General features: G+C 41.8%; 1 protein-coding gene across 1 annotated transcript in view; it reads right to left on the reverse strand.

Annotated features, from left to right (window-relative positions):
- PAPPA2 (pappalysin 2) overlaps positions 1-22,111 on the reverse strand; it is a 241,901-nt gene that overhangs the window by 41,427 nt on the left and 178,363 nt on the right. Inside the window, exons 17-19 of the mRNA XM_036344757.1 lie at positions 3,657-3,825; positions 2,126-2,261; positions 366-475 (exon numbers count right to left, since the gene is read on the reverse strand). Of these exons, the coding sequence (XP_036200650.1) occupies positions 366-475; positions 2,126-2,261; positions 3,657-3,825 (415 nt within the window). The remainder of the gene's footprint in view (positions 1-365; positions 476-2,125; positions 2,262-3,656; positions 3,826-22,111) is intronic.

Genomic DNA, 22,111 nt, shown 5'->3' on the forward strand with positions numbered 1-22,111 from the left:
TTGCTTCTCATAGTCTGAAACATTTAAAAAATAACAGCATGTTTCCTTCCTTACTCTCTTCTGTTGGCAAGGCTAAAGATGGAAGTAAATTTTTCATCTTAATTCCCTTCCTGTATTATTTGTTCTTTATGTCTCAGAGTCTTCCTTCTATATTATCTTTGAAATGTTCCTTTGGATGTGGGCCATCTTTTTCCTCAAGCTTTTCCTCTTTTTCCTTCTTGATTTGCAATTCTTCTCTTTAGGAAATGACCCATGTAGTTGTTCCCCTTAAGGATGCTTTGAAAGCCTCTGAAATTATTCCAGGGAATATGCTGTCTGTTGGGAACTGCTCTGTCCCTGATATGTGAAAGTGTCCCTTTGCTCACCTGGACTTTGACAGGCTCCATCCAGTGCTCCAGAGTGTCTGCAGTGATGTTCTCAGGCAGAATCACCGGGTCCCTAGGGGGCACTACACATGATGGGGTGCACACTGCACCTGAGGGAACAGAAATTTACAGCACACACATGAACTTCCCAGATCTCAGTCTTTTTCATTTGGAATCAACAGTTTTGCTTTTTCCTCAGCAATTGCCCTCTATGCTGAGGGTCATCATTATCATGGGTAAGGGCAGGCCTCATATTCCTCTTCTATGCACCTGTGAAGATACTTTATACACAATTAGTGAAGGGCCTCTGCCCCCAAGTTCACGCCCTGTGCCCCAGGTGACTATTCCTCTTTCTGAACTCCTTTGGAATCTCGGAATCTCTGCATGAGCCAGCAGTTAAAAGATTAAGTCCTGGTCCAGCAGATATCCAGGACCTCACTCCGGGACTCTGGCTAGCCAAGGTCTCTCCTGATTGGTTGATGCATTTTAAGTACATTTAATATTATTTCTGCCTATAGGATCCAAAGCATCTACTACCTAAGGACTTTACTAGCTGACCCATAAATTTTGAAGGCAGATTAATAATTTCTACACTGATGATCGTTATGTTGGCAGCCTTGCAAGAAAATGATGTGATTAAAAGAAGAAACGATGGGAAATCAAAAGCAGACATTTTGGTCACATGTTTGCCTCTTAAAGCAAAATCTTGGACTCCACTCTTTTGTAAATGGAGTCCAAGTGTCTTCCAAAATTCTATTCAAAGAAGGTACACTCCAGGGTTTTCTATTTCCTCATCTATAGATTTGATGATCTCCAAGTTTCTTTTCAGCTCTCACTATCTCTGTTTTGATATGTTGTTGTTTTTTGCTAACTTGTATAACTCAAAGATCCACATGACTCTGAAGGACTCTATATATGTGAATATATGACATATTAATGTAGAAATCGGAGGGTGGAGAGATGAGAATTTGTTCATGAAACACCACTTGAGAAGCACAGTCCAAGCTCCCCACTGCCTGACCTCAAGATATCTCAGTGAAAAGGGCAATTTGAAGAGAGTAAAGAACCGTCTCAGAAACTAATGAGCTTTCTCATGAACTCCAATTATATCCACTGGCATTACACAAGTTAGAATGGCTTATAAAACCACTGCATGCTTGTAGAGTTAGCATTAATCTCACAAGGTTTTCCACCAACAGCACCTCTTTCCCATGATGATTTGGTTTAGCCAGGGCCAAGTTGAGTCCACATCACTATAAACCAGTTCTGGCCACAGAGACCTTTAATTGAAATTACTTCATTAAGAAATTGTCCAGAGGCTCTGGAGCCTGGTCCTCTGCAGAGAAAGAATGGCTGAAGAGCCACACAAGCAAATGCAATCTCAAATCGTCCCTTTCAGGAGTTCTCTGCTGCAGCCACACTGCAGAGGAGCCCAGCACTTGCTGGGTGTGTGGCTCCACCTTCCCACCTCTCCTCTTGGAACTGCAACTTCTCCCCAAACTCATCCACTTTCAGCCTGCAGTGAAGTAGGTAACATGACCAGACACTATGCAAATAGCTCAGCAGCTGCACCAACATTATACACATGTGGAGGAGTAAAAGGAATGAATTTGTTATAGATTTGTATTTTACTGAAACAGCTCAGAGTCAACTGCATATCCATCCACTCCTCAAGGAGAACAGTGGATCTATTCAAGATCCAGCCAGGCCTAATAAAAAGGTAATTTGGGAACAGAATCGGCATCTCTTCCTGAACTTACCAATCCCATAGCCCTGTTCGCACTTGTATTCCACAAAATTCAGCTCCGAGGGTGGTGGTGGACATTCCCCTTGCAGCTTCTCACACAACTTGAACTCCTCAGTCCACAGTCCTTCCTTAGTGCAGAGGATGGAAAGCTAGACGATCGAAAGTAAAGAATATTTCATTATTGCTTTGTTAACTGCACTTAGAGTGGGGAGAGGGGGTGTAATCAAATGATAGTGTTCTCCAACTTCTAGAACTTAGAATAAAAGATACTCTTGAAATAATAAGTCATGTTGTTACTGACCAAAAAATGTCATGACAATTTTTTTAATGTTTTCATGTGAAGGAACCATGAAGAATTTTGTCATTAATGAAATTTATTTATGATGTGTTTTCCTTTGGCTATAAACATAGGATGAGCTATCCACTATAGCCTACGGATTCTGAAATATTTTTGGAAATTTTTTTTCCCTGGTGCTATTTTTCTTTGATTCATCCATACTGTCACACAAATATTGTTTGTGGCAAATGTTAGACTTTTTTCAAGATGAATTTGACGTAGTGAAACTAATTCACAAAATTCTGAATGTACTTTTTCCCTTTCTGCTTGAATGGATACAACAGAGTTACTTTGGATCTCATCAAATTTCTGTTGCCTTTCTCCACATGTGTGCTGGTTTGTGTGACTCTTGGCTTCACACCTCCAGCAACACAAAGTATCCTAAATGCAAAGAACATACAGAATAGCACTAATTCATGAAACCCAAGAAAGTGAGTTTTTGGAATTACAGATAACTGTCCCTTCATCTGGCCAATTTCATGAGTCCTTAAACAGTCAGTGCAAACAGAGGTGTCTGATTTCTTGTCATATCCATAGCATATTCTTTTCACACCTGTCCTGCAGTGCTTATCTTAGAGTGCTGGACACTGAGATACAGACATGTGCCAGGAGAGCAGTCAAGGTCACTGATCTTTGCCTAGAGAGCCCGCTTAACTTCCTGTCTCATATATCGTGTGGTACTTGTAAAGATTCGAAAATAAAATTGATCTTAATCATATAACCATGATAAGACTATAGTTTCTCGTGGGACCTCTACTTCCAAAATCCTAGAGAGAATAAAAGTCAAGCAGCACTTTCAGCTTTGCCTTTATTAAGGAATTCATGTGTCTGTTCAGGACTCTGTTCCATTGAAGAACGTAATATTGGTATTCCTAGGTCAGTGGCCACACATGGGAGGAAATCACATTGCTGAATCAGAACCCCAGCCTTTTTTGGAATTTACCAATGTATCCAAACCATCAGGTTTTTCTTCTTATGCAAAAGAAAATTCTCAAAGAATATTCCAAAAAAAAAAACACACAAAAAAAATACCCAAAACATGGTATCTTCTGAATTCCCTATGAAATGATAATACCCCAGTTAGATCCCAACTTAGTAAGGCCCTGTGTGTTGGGATTCACTTATATCATTTCTACTCAACATTCTTGGGTTGGTCATCAAGACTAGGGTACAGCCTGGCCCAAAACAAAGTTCAAGTCATCCTTACCCTTTCACTTTCCTGGTTACAGTTGAGCACACATTGGCTGTCGAGCTCAAAGCCATTGGTACATTCGTACATGCCTTCAAACACAGGAGAGGGAGGCTCACACACCACTGGGATGCAGCTGCCTTGCTCCCAGGTCCCATCCTCCAGGCACTGTATCTTCAGGAACTTTCTGATAAGACATAAAACATAATAGTCCATCAGACTGACTCACAAAGGTCATGGAAACACTGGATCCTTAGTAATACATGATAAGAATTCGCAAATAGGAAGGGGCAGTTGGATTTGGTTAGCCAAATGCCCTATCTCTCCAATCTAATGTCTAAGGCATGGAAGGGAAAATAGCAATGTACACTTAATAGTGATAATAGTAGCTTGTGTATAGTAACCTTTGATATAGAGCTCTCAAAAGAGATTGGTAAATATCAGTGCAGGGTCTAGATTATTTACAGTTGGGTTTTCTCTAAGCCTTTCATCTTGGAGCAGTCTCACACCTAAGTGCACTGGTAGGCTGGAATACAGAGATGGTTATCTCACACTTAGGGGACCATCCAGTAGGGATCAGAGGGTCATCAGTGTTACTATGGTGATATAACTTAAGTTGCCAATATTTACTGGTTCTCCAGAGAGGGGAGAAGATGCAGTTTTGTGACTCTTCTTTTAAAACAGAGACTCTCGCCCTGAACTTCAGAAGGGCAAAAGCCTTGCTGGAGATTTCCATGGTCATTTTGTTTGTTTATAGTTGATATTTTTCCTTGGAAAGCATGCGTGGCTTTCATCAAATTCTCAAAGCAGACATGACTCAACACTGTCCTGAAAGACTCACCCTCCCTTCTCATGCAGAGACATGGCCTCCAACCAAAGAGACTGCATTGGAGGTGGATGGTAACCAACCAATGAGGACTTGCTACTGAGAATTCCATCCCCTTCCTCTTCTGACTCACTGCCAATTTGAAGGTTCTTTCGATTTTGTAGTTTTAATGAATTTGCTTCTGATTCAAAACATTCCTAGGTACAGATAAGCTTGTGATTCTAAAATAGAAATAATCCTTTGGCCATTGACTCAATCACATAGTGATCTTAAATTGCTATTTCCCAGTATCCTAATGTCCTCTGTAAATCTAAATATGCCCATCATCCATGCACTTCTAATTGGTTACTGTACTACTGTACAATCATTTCCCCAGTGTTCAAACTTTACAATAGTGTAACTTTATCACATTGCTTTAAAAATGTGAACATTTGTCTTTCTCTGTCGGTCAGAAGCTTCCTGAAGACAAGGAATCTTATTCTTGTTTTTGTGGGGTTTTTTTCATTCATGGGAACTAAATAATATCTGGCTTATATTAGGCATTAATTAAATATTTGCCAAATTGAATCATTTAACCCAAATTCCCAGTGTGTTAGGCTCATTGTAGAGCATGTTACATAGTTTAACCAACTGAATAATCAAAATACTCCTAATGAAATAGTTTTGTTATTCTCATGTTATAAAGAAACATGCTCAGAGATGTTAAGTAATTTGCCCAAGGTCCTATAGCACAGCATGCATTTGATTTAGAATAATTTAAATAAAATTTAATATTTTAACAATATCCACTTAGAAATAAGTGAAGGGCTTCATTTATTATTCAATAGTCATACCTTTATTCCCAGGAATATTTTATAATAGAAATCTGATTTTATGACTGGAATTCTTTAGCACTGTAGCTTATGTGGCCATATACCTACTATATGTTAATAAATACTATTTTGGAGCTATATTCCACCTGCATATATTATTTCACTTGCCAGACACCTACATATATTATTTCATTGAATCTCCCAAACAGCAGTTAATGGTAAATATTATTATCTATATTTCAGAGAAGAAAACTGTGCCTGAGAGAACATTAAAGCTAGAGATCCACAGGAAAGGATACAGACAGTACTTGGACCTAGGTCAACCTGCTGCCAGAGCCAGTGGTGCCTCCACTGTGTCAGGCTTAATTGCCGTTTTATGCTTTACAGTCCACTTTGAATATTAATAGCATCTCTCTCCTACGGAGTATCCCAGACGTCCTTTATCTTGATGCTTTATTTATTGGTGTGGCAAAAACAGAAGATTCATTTAAAACTTTTGAATTGAGTAATAAATTACATAGACAACATTAGGCAAATCTTAGTAGACAGCTCAAGGAATTTTACATGTGCACACAACTGGGGAACCATGGTAACCATCACTCAGATCAAGATACCAAGCATTTCCAGTCCCCCGATGCTCCTGTGATGTTCCTTCCCAGTTAAACCTCCCCACTTGCCTGCAACCTGCACTATTCTTTCATCAGCATAGATTAGTTTGGCCTGATCTTGAATTTTAGATCAATGAAATCACACACAATGTATTCTCTGGTAAATGACTTCTTTCCCTAATGGAAGGTGTCATCTTAAAATCTCTTCCCAATAGCACTTTCAATGAAGGGTTTGCCATTGTTTTTACCTCAAAAAGCTGCTTTTTGTCTCTCTCCTGGACTGGATACTTTACTCTTTTTCCCACTACAGAGAGTATATCCTCCCAGGGACTCTTTCCTTTCCACCACCTCCCACAGTTGAAATCCTTCCCCTACCTCTGCTGAACCAACATCCCCCAGCTGGAGAGAGAGAGTGAGGCTGTGAAACCTTGCATGTCAGCATGGTTAGAAAGGGAAACCCTCACTTGGCCACAATAATACTATTTTGACTTCATGTGGTATTTTTCTCTGAATTGGTTGGAACACTTCAACCAGGAAAACAGTCCTCCTTTTCCTTGCCCAGAGTGAGGAGCCATTCAACAATGTCAATTTCGTATAGTCACTTGCCAGCTTAATAACCTCAGGGGCGAGGGGAGACAGATCAAACTTGGATGGTGCAGAGCGAGGTGGGTGTAATGGATGGTGCCTGGACATTGTGACAGGTCCTGTGCTATAAACCATCAGAGGAAGGGAAATGCTGGAAGGTAGAAAGGGAGGCAGCATATTTCACAGAGTCCCTGGACTCCATAGGAAGCACCATAGGCAGGAATGACACAGATGGGAGAGAGTCCTGACTCCCTAGGAAATCCAATTTCCTTTCTACAAGTGATCCTCACGGATTCTCCTCGCAATTTCTTCTCCCTTGTACAGGGATGGTCTCCTATGGCCACCTCTCCATAAGCCTGTCACAGCTTCTGCATGTCATGTCTCTCCTCAGACTTCTCACAAAGCATCCATTCCTCAGGCCCAACAGCCCTTGTCGACACCTGTCAATCCTGTTTACGGCATTTATTCTGAGATCCTGTGGTACTTGAATGCCATGATCTGTTTCTGGCCATGTTGCCTGTAATTGCGGCAGGAACTCTGGCACTTGAACTCAGGAACTCAGAGTGTCTGAGGGTCCTCCAACCTCTAGGAAATGTGGTTTCTACACAGGGCTCTTGAAGAGGACTGACGCCTATACCAATGGCAGGACTCTGACCTCCAGTGGAGCCACGGCTGACTCTTCTAGTTTGCTGATGTTGAGGAGTGACCACTAGCTTTTTTGTTTTGTTTTGTTTTGTTTTATTTTGCTAATCCTTATCCAAGGATTTTTTTCTTTGCGTTTTAAAAATTCTTTATTGATTAAAGTGTTACATATGTCTCCTTTTCCCCCAGTGACTTCTCCCCAGCCACTCCCACCCTCCAGCACATGCCCTTAATGGAAAAAAAACAAACAAACAAAAAAAAAACAGAACAAAACTGTATTATTCACAATGGTCCATAAAGTCTATGCATTAAGAGCCAAGGGGCACTGTGAAGTCATTGAAGTGAATGAGTGCATTTCTAAGAATGAAGGCATTGGACACTAGACCAATGCATGTAGACAGGTCCTCACCAAGACAGAGATCCCAAGACGTCTTTGATAGTCTAGTCCAGATGTTGCAGGTTGAAATAGGGCTCTTCTGCTGAGTCAAGAGAAAAGCATTTTGGTGACCCATGCCTGGGAGGATGAGGTGCAGTGGTGAGATTTATTGAAGCTGGAGCAAACACAAAGGACTGTCCCCAGGTGCCCGGACTCTGTGTCTCATCCACAGCCAGGAAGAAGTCCAACCTTGTCTTCATCAAGCCCAGAAGAAGGTCCAGGGTCCAGAAATCCTGTGCCATTGGTTCAGTCCATGCCAAAGCTCTTTCCCCATCTGGCTAGCCTAGTCTCTGTTCCCAGCTATGCTTCGGCCAGCAGTGCTATGCATAGGCCCACACTTCCTAGTAGAGCCACACTTGAGGCCCACATTGGGCTGCCTCAGCTGCTGGGCCTGCATGGCTGCTAAGAGAGGGACACAGGAACAAATAGGGCACTTGCAGGAACAATGCATGGGTGCCACCAATATAAACTTTGATTGTATTACCTGGGGCTTGGGAAAGACCACGCACCCTTTCAAACTAACCAATCTCTTATTCAATCCTTTGGGGGCTTGTGTTGGGCCCCCCCCCCCCCCCCGCTAACTAATTTGGTCTTTTACCCAGATTAGACACATCCCCTTTATGATCACTGCCTTGGCTCCCACTGTGCAGGCCTCAAAGTAGAAGGACCTCCCCCTGCACCATCTTGGCTTCTACTGGGCACATGCCCAGTAGAGAAATCCCCCCACCCTCCATAATCAGCCTCCACTATCAGGCTCGCCGACATGCTAAGTCCCTTCAGCAGAGGATGCTGTGACTTCCTAGTGAATGAGGCAGTGTCTAATCTTAATATCTGATTCCATTTGCTCCCTTTCTTTATTAATATCTAGCTACCTATGTTAACACAAATGCCTTTCCCATGAAACATTCTACTCACTGCCTATCAGCTCAGTATATTTTCTTTATCCCAGTGGAGTAAGAGAAGTGAAACTATCTCATTTTACAGGCAGGAAACTGCACATTAATAACCATAAGGTGACTTGACCAAGGCCACATAGCAAGCAAGCCACTGGCTAAAGCAAAAATAGAATTCAGACTTTTGAAATAATGATATAACACCCTGACCATTAGACCAATGGCTACCAAATGACATTTGTAGACCAATGATGTGGAAGCCATTTAAAAAACACACACACAACAACAAACCTTGATTCACAGGTGTACAGAACAGTTCTCTTGGGCTGACTTAGTACCTTATATTTTTAAACTTTCCAATAGTTTTAATAGGTAGCTAGGCTGCCAAACTAATAAAAATCTATGCTAGCAAAACTAAGCCATAGGTATGGACACCAGGGAGTAATACCACCCATCTAAAAACCTGGTCAAAAGGCTGGGTGTTTAGCAAAGACCAAACAGCTACAGCTTTACTATGTACATAGTATCATGAGAAGTTGGGGTAGAAGGTTTATATTGATTTTCCCTCTACCTACTCCAGACAAACCACCACAATTTCCAAGTTAGAAGATGCATTTGGGAGAACCAAGATGGCGGCATAGGTTAACGCCGGAGTTTGCTGCTTTGAACAACTACTTCAAAAGTGAAACCAAAAAACGGAAGGGACATCACCCAGAACCACAGGAACGCTGGCTGAGTGGAAGTCCTACAACTAGGAGGAAAGAGAAACGCATACGGACACTCAGAGGAGGCGCAGTGCTGAAGTCAAATTCTGAGGTGCGGAGTGCGCGAGCAGGCTGGCGGCGGAGGGCGTGGTTGGCGTTTTCAATCGGGAGGGAGTCGCAGAATCTGAGCTCCAGATCCGGGCGAGTCTTTAGGGACCCAGACTCAAACGGGAGAAGCGGGACTGTCTGGCTTCGGTCAGAGCGAGTGCAGCTTTCTCTCTGAGCTTTGCAGCCGGGGCTGGGACTCAGAGAGGCAGAGCCCCTGGGGACAGGACTGAGAGCCGCCATAACTGCTCTCTCCGGCCCACCCTGTTGATCCTGTGCGACCCCCCCCCCCCCAAGCCCTGCACACAGGCATTTGCCGGATAGCCTCAGGCAAAGGCTAGATTAGCACCTCCCTAGAGGACAGAAGTTCTCTCACTGCTGACACAGCTGATTCTCATAGCCACTTGGCCTGGAGGTCAAACCCTCCCTGGAATTAGCTACAACAATCAAGATTTAACTATAAGACTGCGAACAAAGACCACTAGGGGGTGCACCAAGGAAGCATAACAAAATTAGGAGACAAAGAAACAAGACAAAATTGTCAATGGAAGATATAGAGTTCAGAACCACACTTTTAAGGTCTCTCAAGAACTGTTTAGAAGCCGCCGATAAACTTAATGAGATCTACAAGAAAACTAATGAGACCCTCGATCTTATATTGGGGAACCAACTAGAAATTAAGCATACACGGACTGAAATAACGAATATTATACAGACTCCCGACAGCAGACCAGAGGAGCGCAAGAATCAAGTCAATGATTTGAAATGCGAGGAAGCAAAAAACACCCAACCGGAAAAGCAAAATGAAAAAAGAATCCAAAAATGCGAGGATAGTGTAAGGAGCCTCTGGGACAGCTTCAAGCGTACCAACATCAGAATTATAGGGGTGCCAGAAGATGAGAGAGAGCAAGATATTGAAAACCTATTTGAAGAAATAATGACAGAAAACTTCCCCCACCTGGTGCAAGAAATGGACTTACAGGTCCAAGAAGCTCGGAGAACCCCAAACAAAAGGAATCCAAAGAGGACCACACCAAGACACATCATCATTAAAATGCCAAGAGCAAAAGATAAAGAGAGAATCTTAAAAACAGCAAGAGAAAGAAACTCAGTTACCTACAAGGGAATACCCATACGACTGTCAGCTGATTTCTCAACAGAAACTTTGCAGGCCAGAAGGGAGTGGCAAGAAATATTCAAAGTGATGAATACCAAGAACTTACAACCAAGATTACTTTATCCAGCAAAGCTATCATTCAGAATTGAAGGTCAGATAAAGAGCTTCACAGATAAGGAAAAGCTAAAGGAGTTCATCACCACCAAACCAGGATTATATGAAATGCTGAAAGGTATCCTTTAAGAAGAGGAAGAGGCCGAAACCGGTTTGGCTCAGTGGATAGAGCGTCAGCCTGCGGACTGAAAGGTCCCAGGTTTGATTCCGGTCAAGGGCATGTACCTGGGTTGCGGGCACATCCCCAGTAGGAGATGTGCAGGAGGCAGCTGATCGGTGTTTCTCTCTCATCGATGTTTCTAACTCTCTGTCTCTCTCCCTTCCTCTCTTTAAAAAATCAATAAAATATATTTTAAAAAAAAAGAAGAGGAAGAGGAAGAAAAAGGTAAAGATACAATTTATGAACAACAAATGTGCATCTATCAACAAGTGAATCTAAGAATCAAGTGAATAAATAATCTGATGAACAGAATGAACTGTCGATTATAATAGAATCAGGGACATAGAAAGGGAATGGACTGACTATTCCTGGGGGGGGAAAGGGGTGTGGGAGATGCGGGAAGAGACTGGACAAAAATCGTGCACCTATGGATGAGGACAGTGGGTGGGGAGTGAGGGCGGAGGGTGGGGCGGGAACTGGGAGGAGGGGAGTTATGGGGGGGAAAAAAAAGAGGAACAAATGTAATAATCTGAACAATAAAGCTTTAATTAAAAAATTAAAAAAAAAATTAAAAAAAAAGAAGATGCATTTTCTAATTTCCAGAACTCATGGTAACCACCTAGAACTGAAATCCCAGCTGCACTCTTTCTGGTTTTTACATCTTTGCCAGAAATGAAGATCTTTTAATCAAAACTTGGCTGAAATTTTGATTGATGTTGCTTAAGGCACACAAGTGTCTACCCCATCTTTCTATCACCAAGGCAGGGTTTTAAAAAGTAATATTTATTTTCCATTGGAGAAAGTAAAAGTATGATTTTTGACTCCAAGAGAATGATCAGGTCTTTGCTGATGGAGGGCATCTGGTTTCTGCAGTGGTTAGCCCCTGGTGAGTAATTACAGTAACATAATAACAGTGGAACACTGAGCACTTAAGCGCTAGGCACTGTGTAGAATACATATCTATCTCACTTTATCCTTAAAACCATCCTGTGATAAGAGCTACTGTAACCTGATTTCTTGACCCCCTTATCTCCACACATGCTCTTCCTCAATCAATCCCAGCTCAGAAAAATACCATCCTCCACCCTGTTGCTCAAACTTGTACTTAGGAGACATCCTTGATTCTAGGCTTTCTCTCAACTTACCTTTTCCCCAAACTCCCATCTGATCTCATCTATTCATCAGCAAGTCCTCTCAATTTTATGTCCCAAATAGCTCTGGACTCTGTTCCCATTTCTCATGCACATATCTCCATGAGTGATCGCTCAAGTGCCCACCTCTCACTACGACTGGATACCCTACTTCTCTGGACCCCTTCCTATGCAGTCAAAAGACATGTCAGAGGGGTATTTTATAAAAACAAACAAATAAATTAGGTCATGTCATTATTATTAATTAATTTATTTATTTATTTTTGCTTAGAGCATTTCGGTTGCCTCCTGTTGCATCAAAAATAAAATCCATGCTTTCTCCCTTCTCACTGTGAGGTCCTACATAATCTGGCCCCACTGCTTCTGACCTCATCCTATGACCCACTCACCTTCTTTAATGCACTTGGTTCACACTGGACTTAGAATTCCACATACAACAAAGTTCCTTCCTGACAGAATTTGTTGGTGCCATTCTCTATGCTTGTCTTTTTGCCCTTCTCCTGACGGGCTCTTCTTTCTAAGAATTACTTTGGCTACCCCAGAGCATCCTTATTTTACATCTCTAATGTTTGTGGTTTTCTATCAGAACACCTGTATATCTTTCATAGAATGCTTCCTCTGCAGTCCTGTAATAATTTGGTTTTTAGTTCCTATTGCCTGTCTTCCCCACTGAAATATAAGCTTGGTGAGGGCAAGACCTTACTCTTATATCCTCTGTGCCCAGCACAATATCTGGTATGTAATAGGCACCAATAAACATTGATTCAATGAATGTTTAACTGTTTATTTTACAGATGAGGTAGGTGAGGTTTCGAAAATAAAAAGAGCTTTGCCTGGTGTTATGTGAATAGTTAATGGCAGAGTAGGAATGAGGACAATGATCTGATGTCAGGCCTAAGTCATAATACACCTAGGAGCATGTTAGGAATGCAGAATCCCCAGAAATTGCAGTCTAATGAGATCTCCTAGTGATTCCTATGCCCATTATAGTTTGAGAAGTACTGATCTAGACCATCTTAAAAGACACAGTCCTCTACCCCACCCCAGATAGAAGTGTCAGCACTGCCAACCTTCACGCCACTTTCTTCTTAATGAAGTGCTGACTTGGTTTCTCAAGCCAGTCTCCTAAATGGAGAGCAGGTTGATTCCAGCATGGCTGGTCCACAGCCTGTCATCCTTACCCCACATCTCTAACACCAAGCCTCCCAGTGTATGGCCCAGCTCTTCTACTGGACAAAAAATAGTATCTGCAGCCTCATCCCATGTTGGCTTTGGTCTTCTACTCTATCCTAATGAAAAATAATGCCCCATACAAAGCTCTTCTCCTCTGTGAAATAGAACCCCTCTGTTAGAAGGAGCCACTGCTAACCCCTAAAAACATATGGACAGTTCCACTTTTAAGCCTGGCCACCCCACCTTCTATCTTTAGACTTTCTGCTGCTAAATCTTAGGTCTCCAAATTGGCAGGTGAAATAATGCCCTGTCCCTAGGTCTGCACACCTGACTCAAGTTTGGGGCTCTGTCTTCATCTCTCTCTGCAACTGCCTCAATTGTTCATCACTCAGCCTCTCTCACTTCAAGTTCAACAGACCCCTCTTTTCCACGAGTTCCTTGGCCCCTCTCGTACATTCTCCATACAGCTGAAGGGTTATCTTCCTACCAAATCTGCTCCAGTTACCCCCAGATCTAAAAACATTCCAAGGTTTCTCTAATGCAGCGGTCGCCAACCTTTTGGACCTCACAGACCACCAGTGGTTTGTGGACCACCGGTTGGCGACCGCTGCTCTAATACATGCAACTCAAACACAAGCATATACAACAGCTATTAACATTGTTCTGCCCTTCAATCCATGTTTGAGGAACTGGTGATTATGCTGAAATGCAGGTGAAATGGGTCCAAAACATGGAAATGTTCAGTAGGAATCTCTTGCCTTCACGATCTTTCATCATTCAGCTATTTGTCCATTGGTAAGTTCAGCCAACAAATCTTCACTGAGCTCCTAGTATGTGTCCACGCACTACACTAGGTTCAGCAGTTGTAGAAACAAACATTAATACTACAATAGGGGACCACCAGTTGTGCCTGGAACTTGAAAGAAGACGAATACAGGTAAGGACACTTTGACATGGGTTCATTAAATAGACAAAGTGAAGATGGCATGCCAAAAAGAAGAAACAGAGCATGCAAGAACCCAGAGGTCTGACAGGTAGTGCGTGTTTGAAGCCTTGGACAGGAGCCTAAATGGAAAAAAAAATATATGCCTGTATATGGCCCCTGTGGAAGGGAAGGAGGGTGCAGCAGGGCCATGACAAGTCAGGTGGGACAAAATTCTGGTAGGAAAAGGCCACAAATGATATGAATTCAATTTCAGAGGGTGGGTTCTCCCACTTGTAAAAAATCCTTTGGTCATCTTCACAAAGTTTTCATCTTAGGAATCCCTCTAGGTATTGTTACCTCCCTGGTTCCTGGTCAGTCTGATTCACCAGGCAAGTGTGATAGAAAGTGTTATCAGTTATACACAAATCCACACCCTCCTCTCTGACTCCCCTGGGAATTAACTGATCAATCACTGCATGTCACTGTTGCTTTTCCTGAAAACAAAGCTCTTTGCATGTCTCTTTGTCCAGAAGCCACAGAAATGATAAAACCTAAACCCACTAATGAGGTATGAGAACTTTCTGGAAGGTTGTGACACACCTAAGGACTTTGGAATTGGCACAGGTAAACCATATCTTTGCAGTCTTCCTGATCTGTCATCCCTCTGATGAGGGTTGGAGTGAAATGGCTAATTAACCTTCTCCTGGTCAATTTTCCTTAACTGAAGAGGAAGAGTCAGAAGTCACAGCAGCCCTCAGCAGGCTTTTAGTGACTGCCCTGGGTGACTCCCATCAGGAAAACAGTGAGCAGCAGAAGATTTGGTATCAGGAGACTAATGCTCAGACTCCAGCTTTGGCTCTTAATAAATCTCTCACTTTTAATTAATTACTTACCCTTTCTCAGTTTTCCTATCTAAAAATGGGGATAATAATAGCTCCTTTACAGGTTCATTAGAAGATTTTATAAGTTAGTTTATATAAAGCATGTAGTCCAATAAATGCTCAACAAGCAGCAGAAATCATTAGCTCTGGTGACCAAAAGATCTACTCAACCACACTCCCCTCTCCATCCTCACCGCCCACAGAGTGTCCTTGTGTCCGTGTCCGTGTGTGTGTGTGTGTGTGTGTGTGTGTGTGTGTGTGTGTGTGTGTGTGTGTTATGAGTGTGGAGTATTATTCTACTCAATCTTCCCACCCCAATTAATTCTTCATATTTTGTCCCACCCAGAATCCTTCAGGAGACAGTTCATAAATCAGTTTGGCCTGAGATAACCCCATCACTAGAGAGCAAAGAGTAATGCTCACCCTGCAGGCTGCAGAGGAGTTAGCAGAGCCTGACGCAGAGGATGGGAAGGAAAAAGGAAGCAGAGAAAGGGCAGAAAGCTTAGGAGATGAAGAAAGTCCTACCGGCTTATATAGAACAAGCCAGTGTTTCCTCAGTCTAGATTTAAAGTTTTTTTCTGATTAATAGAGACATCAACAATCAATATAAAATCAAAAGAGGAAGGATCGTTTTTACAGTAAGATGCTCCCTAGACTAGGATTGAAGGTCACAGGGGAATGTATGAGTTCAATAAATGTGTTTCAAGTGAAGGCCTGCATGCTAGTCACCAAGGCTGTGTGAAGCCTGCAGCGGTAAGCTGGCCTGCACCCAAGTGTGCATCTGAGTGGCCGAGGCGTGGAACAGACATGCAGTCCTTTGAGGCCAAAAGAGGCCATAATAAATTAGCCTGAAGCTCACATTATCCTACAATGGCAAGAGAATTTGAGGATTCCAAAGATAAACTTTGAATGTATTTACTATAAAAACTAAAAAGCCAGACAATGATTTAATAAAAAAAATTTCTATTTCTCATAGATGCATGAGTGTACATGGTGATTATATCCCTTAATTGACAAATCATAGATAGCACATGTATATACATACATATGTACATATGTTCAGCACCTACTCATATATTAGCTTAAAAATTAGGTAGTTTTTTTACTGATTGTTTAAAATCACAAATCCAGGACACTTAAGGAGTTTAAGCATTACCCAACTCCTTCTTGTCCTTCCTATAGTAGGATAAAATCAGGTGAACCTGAGATTCAAGCTATGGCTCAAAAAGATTAAAAGAGCCTACAAATCTAGGCAATGTCTCCAGGACACGTCTTCCCCGTCTCCTCCAGACCTGCCTAACCTACTTGCCCACCCTCATTTCTGAAGTGTGTCCAGCTCTAACTTGCTGACTATTTCATTTCCATTTATTTCCCCCCCCCTCTTCCCCTTTTTCCGTTTCATGGTCTATTGAAGCCTTGGTAGTATTTGGATAACTCAGTGAGCTGACAGCGGGATGAAATGAAGCATTCAGAGAGGTCCTGATTGGGGGAAGAAAGTGCACATTCTTTACAATTTAATGATCTTTCTGTTTTGATGTGTGTGTGCATTTTTAATAGGCAGAAAAATGTGTTTCCCCAACGAGCTGGTCACTGAGGACCTGTACCTCCCACTTAGAATGTCAACTTCACTCTTTCTGGCTTTTATGCTGTTCTTCTGGAGCATAGGGAGCAACCATGGTTGGGAGACAACAGCCACTGATAAAACTGTAGCTGAATCTTTTTCTTGTTAAAGGAGGTTACCTGTTAAGCACACAGAAAGCAACTAAGGTGGTTGAAATGCTGCTGCTGCTGCTGATGATATAAATAAAAAGCAGCTGCTGATGACTGAAAGATTACTATGACTAAAAACTGTGTTTGGCCCTAGCCAGTTTGGCTCAGTGGATGGAGTGTCAGCCCTCAGACTGAAGGGTCCGAGGTTCGATTCTCAATTGCAGGCTCCAACCCTGGCCCCTTTCCGGGCACATGCAGGATGCAACCAATCAATGTGTCTCTCTCACATCAATGTTTCTCTGTCTTTCCCCCTCCCTTCCACTCTGTCTAAAAATCAATGAAAAAAAAATACCCTCAGGTGAGGATTAACAAAAAAAAATTAAATAAAAACTAAAAACTGTGATTGTTTACATCCATTCTCTCATTAAATCCTTACAAAACCCTATAAGTACTCTATTTCCTATTATCTTCATTTTATAAAATAAGAATAGTGATGATCAACACAAATCAGTAACTTGCTTGAGGTCACAGAGCTAATAAATAGCAGAGATAGGATCCAAATTCAGATCACACTGACCCTGGAATCTGTAATTGAACACTAAGCCAAGAGGTAATCCTGGGACTAAAAAGGCTTTCCTAGCAATGTGACTAAATCATCTTCTTTAGAAGTTTCAGGAAAGTTTTAACTTACAAATTAAACTCAATTCTAGAAATTTTTAAAAATTTCCAAAACTCTATCTTCAAGGAAGACCGGATTCAGTTCTCTTGGGAGTGAGTGGAGAACAAATGACCAAAACCCTTCAAGAGGAAGAGAATAAAACTTTGGCCATCCTTCTAACTAAAAGTTCTCTAAGTATAACCTTTAAGTATTGCCCAGTAAGATCATGCCCAAGTAGTATTTGTGCTTATAATGTATCACTGCTTCTTTTTTATTTCCTGGTGGCAATAAATTATTATATATCACTTCTCTCCATGTTCTTAAAGGCAAGTGTTAACTCTTCTTATGGATTCTACTGAGGTAGAAAATGCAACATAGACTTCAGAGCTGAAGTCAGTCAAGATTTTTTTCTTATTTTACAGATGGGGGGGAAGACGGGGGGAGGGAAGGCCCATAGAAATAAACTAATTTCCTGAAGCTTGAAAGTCTTTTTACCCAAGGGCCTGGTCTTCGGGGTCATAATAGTTTTAACACTATATATTAGCAATAATCTGAGTCTCAGTTTCCTCATTTATAATAGGGGATAATAATATACTGAAATGTATTATTATTATAGCAGCTTATAGAATATAATATCATATGTTATATTATACTTTTGTTTTATTCTGTAATAAATCTGTGCCATTTATTAGCACACATAGAACACAGGAGGAATCAATATCACCATCATCATTATCACTGACCCACAATGACAAAGCCCAGACCTTATGCTTTTAACTCCCTGCCACACAAATGACTTGTGTGTGTGGAGATGGGTAAAGTACACACATCTAGCTCCAGGGCTTCCCAGGCCCACCTCCCAAGTTGTATCAGAAAAACCTACTGAAAAGGTTTACCAACCAAACATTCATTAAACAGTAAACAGTACAATATGAGACCTAGTTATTGCATTCTTGACCTAGACTTGTGTTTATAGAACTTAAATAGATTTATGTACTTTGGAAGAGCTGATCCCATGGGCAACCCTCAAAAAGGATGGCTGTTTATAATTACTTTGAAGCAGATCTGACGGGTACCTTTTGGATGGTTTCTTGATGAATGACTTATAGAAAGAGAGCCTAAGTAAAGTTAGAAGGTTGGAATAATTTAGAAGTCAAATTAATTATGGGCCCTAATGAGGTTAACCTAACCTTCACACATAAGGATAACACCTAATGAGAAAAAGGTAACTATGAGTGTGTGAAAGCGAGACTATAATATAATGTTTTTGATAAATTTTAAGTTAAACACATTTATTTGAGCTCCCTAGGAAGTCAGGGTAATAAAACAAAGGAGTCGTTAATGATGATGTATATATGGAAGTAAATTGCATGGGAGAAAAGGAAAGGGCTTAAAGGAGAGTGGGTGTGGATATTATAAAATGTGAATAAGAAAGAACTCCTGAAACTACCTAAAATTTAGTTTCTTTGGAGTTACAATTCTGTTTGTTCCTCTATTATCTCCAAAAATAAAGAAGCCTTAAAGAAACTTGCAAAAATGAAACATGCAAAAATGCTGCTTCACTAATTTTTAAAAGACACAAGTATTCTGGATTTCTTAAGGAAAGTCAAAACCCCATGAAAAAGTGATAAAAATGTACTTCTCATATGGAAAATAGGGATTGTGCCATTTATAACAATCACTTTCTTGCTTTTTCCCACTTAGTGTTGATTATATAGTGAATGTTTTCAATATTCTTCCAAACATCATTAATGGTAGCAGGATATTTCATGATATGGCTGTATGATCATATGGCTGCACTAGATAATGGCCATTTATTTTTGCTTTATTAATTTTTTCTGCCCCTCAACATTCACTTATATCTTCCTCAATTTGCCTCTGGAGAATCCATGGCCTTTGGGTGATGCTGACTCCACTCATGACTTCAAGTTCAGAGTACTTGACCCATGACTGAGCCATAACATCTCCCTGATCTCAGAAAGTAGACTGAGTGTGGGCAGCACCACCCTCAAATTGCAGGAAGAGGGGCAAGGAATACAGGGAAAAGGAGAAAGCTCCTACTTGTACTCATGTCCCCTTCCACACTGTTTCTAGGAGAAATAACACCCATGAGCGAGGGAGCATGGGGGCTGTGTGCTCCTTGAGGCCAGGGCCTTGGTCTTATTCATATGTGATCTTCACTCCCAACCCAGGGATGGGCACAGAGCATGCAGGTGGGACTGCCAGCTGCAGCTGTGCCATTGGACATCCCCATGTGGAATGGGATGAAGCTTAAACAGGTTGGATGGAAGGAGAAGTCAGATCCAGTACTTAGACTTCTTTTCTCTTGAAACAATGTTCAATAGACTTGAGAAAAAGCAGGAAGGGAAGGAACCTAGCTGATATTTGAGTCATTGTTTTCTGCTTTGAAAAAGAAATCAACAAAAAGTAATACCCAGAACATGGATTAAACCTCATAGTTTATGAAATGCTGTCAGGACATTATCCACTTTCAGCCTCAAAACAACACTGTTGGATAGACATAATTACTATGCCTCACATTGTGGATGCAAACGTTGAGACATGGGGGAATTAAGAACATGGTTCAGGGTCATGCAAACAGCAAGTTGCCAATGTGACCATCAGGTGGGCGTTTCCAGTGCTCACAGACCTGCATCAAATCAGCATGTGCCGACTGGGTCTGGATTGATCTCCCTGCCTGCTTTTCTCAGTTTCTTCTCCTCATGCCCACATGCCCTAGAATAGGGGTGGGCAAACTTTCTGACTCGAGGGCCACAATGGGTTCTTAAACTGGACCGGAGGGCCGGAACAAAAGCATGGATGGAGTGTTTGTGTGAACTAATATAAATTCAAAGTAAACATCATTACATAAAAGGGTACGGTCTTTTTTTTTTTTTAAGTTTTATTCATTTCAAACTGGCCGGATCCAGCCCGCGGGCCATAGTTTGCCCACGGCTGCCCTAGAAAGAAGATGAGGGCCCCATTTATACAACTCTGGGCTCTTTCCACCGAGCAAGGAACAAGGCTAACACAGTTCGTTGCGTAAACACCAGTGGCAAGTGACATTGATTTACACCGACCTGCAAACTTCTGATTACCAACCAGCCGCCTGCTATGTCAACAGGTACAAACTGAGATTTAAACCAGTTTACATGGGGCAGTAAATAACTTAATTTCTCCTCAACACGATGCTGACGCTGACGCTGTGATCCAAGCTTCCAGTTTCTCAATTCATTAGAAAAGTTGTGTCAATGAATGCCCCTTGTGTGCTCCCACCTGGAGTGGAGATGCAGGGTCAGGCAGAAGTCCCACAGTTCTGAGGGGAGTCTCATTGGGCCCAAGAGCTAGAAACAATCCTGCCACCCTTAGTTCTTCCTGGTCCTGAGACTTTTCTCCCCACCTCAATTATTCTTCACCGCACTGCTCTGCAGACACCTGAATGGGGTGCATGTGTGTGAAAATGGAGGCAAGGAGACAGGAGGAAGCAGCCTCAGGTTCGCTGTCATACCATCCTCACTGACCAGTGCACTCACTGCCTGTCAATATGTGCCTATGCAAACTGACCTAGATCAGGGGTCCTCAAACTTTTTAAACAGGGGGCCAGTTCACTGTCCCTCAGACCGTTGGAGGGCCGGACTATAGTTTAAAAAAAAAAAAAATGAACAAATTCCTATGCACACAGCGGCGGCAAAAACACCCGGCGGGCCAGATAAATGTTTTTGGCGGGCCGCATGTGGACAGAGGGCCGTAGTTTGAGGACCCCTGACCTAGATCCTATGAAAATCATATGCAAATGTATTTTCCATTGTCAAAAACTGTTGACTATACCTGCCAGAGTCCACTGAACTAGAGTGCTGCCGTCTGTGAATTTTTCATCAGAATTATTTATAGTATTCTATTCAACCTGGCCCTTGCCTCCTCAAACTGGGAGGACAAGGAGTGGGATTGCCTCTCCCCCTCTCACAGGTGAGTCTGATCGGGGATTTTCCTGCCATGGAAAATCTACCCCACATTAAGAAAACTGGGAATTGCCTCGGCCACTGTGCTCAGTGGTTAGAGTGTAGGCCCCACACACCAAAAAGCCACAGGTTCGATTCCCGGTCAAGGGCATGTATCTGAGTTGCAGGTTTGATCCCTGGCCCAGGTCAGGGCACATGAAGGGGGCAATTAATCACTGTGTCTCTCTCACATTGATGTTTCTCTCTCTCTTGTCCTCTCTTTCTCTCCTCCCCTCCCTTCTTCCTTTCTGCTCTCTAAAAAAAACCAAACAAACAAAAAAACAAAACAAAACTTTAAAAAAATATCTACTATAGTCAGACTTCTAATAAAGTCCTGGGTAAGAAATAAATTTGATTTTCTCCTGTATTGGCTTAATTTATAATAGCAAAAGAATAGCTACTATTTACTGAATACAAGGAGTTTCTTTTTCTGAAAGTTTTCTGTTTGTTTAGAAAACTGTTCTTTTTCTGAAATCATTTATTGAGCAATTGGCACAAGGCAGGCACTGGGCTGGACATGTGTTATCTTGTTTAATCCTAACCCAACACTGTGATATGGGCAATATCCTCAATTTCCAAACAAAGTTAAGTAACTTGATTGCATTTGGTCAGCTGATAAAAAGGGGGGTGACTGGGACTTGGGCCCCAGCATGACTGTCTTCAAAGCCCTCCCTCTTCAACATGCTGGAAGCTTTTGTGTTTTGGTCACCACGCTGTCAGAAGACAGGCGCTAGGCTTCGGGGTCTCAAAATGTGTTCACAAGAGCCCAGGAAGAAAAAAGCAGAGAGGCTATAATGACAATATTAATTGCTAATACGTATTGACTTTTACGCTCTAAAATTAAATTTACTGAACCTTATGTTTTATACATATTAATCTAGTCCCCATACAGATATTATTACTTCTAACCTCATTTTATAGAGGAGAAAGACTGAGACACAGAAAAAAACAAACAAAACAACTTCCCTGTATCAC

This window comes from Myotis myotis, unplaced genomic scaffold (assembly GCF_014108235.1).
Source record: "Myotis myotis isolate mMyoMyo1 unplaced genomic scaffold, mMyoMyo1.p scaffold_m19_p_18, whole genome shotgun sequence".
NCBI classification, from domain to species: domain Eukaryota; kingdom Metazoa; phylum Chordata; class Mammalia; order Chiroptera; family Vespertilionidae; genus Myotis; species Myotis myotis.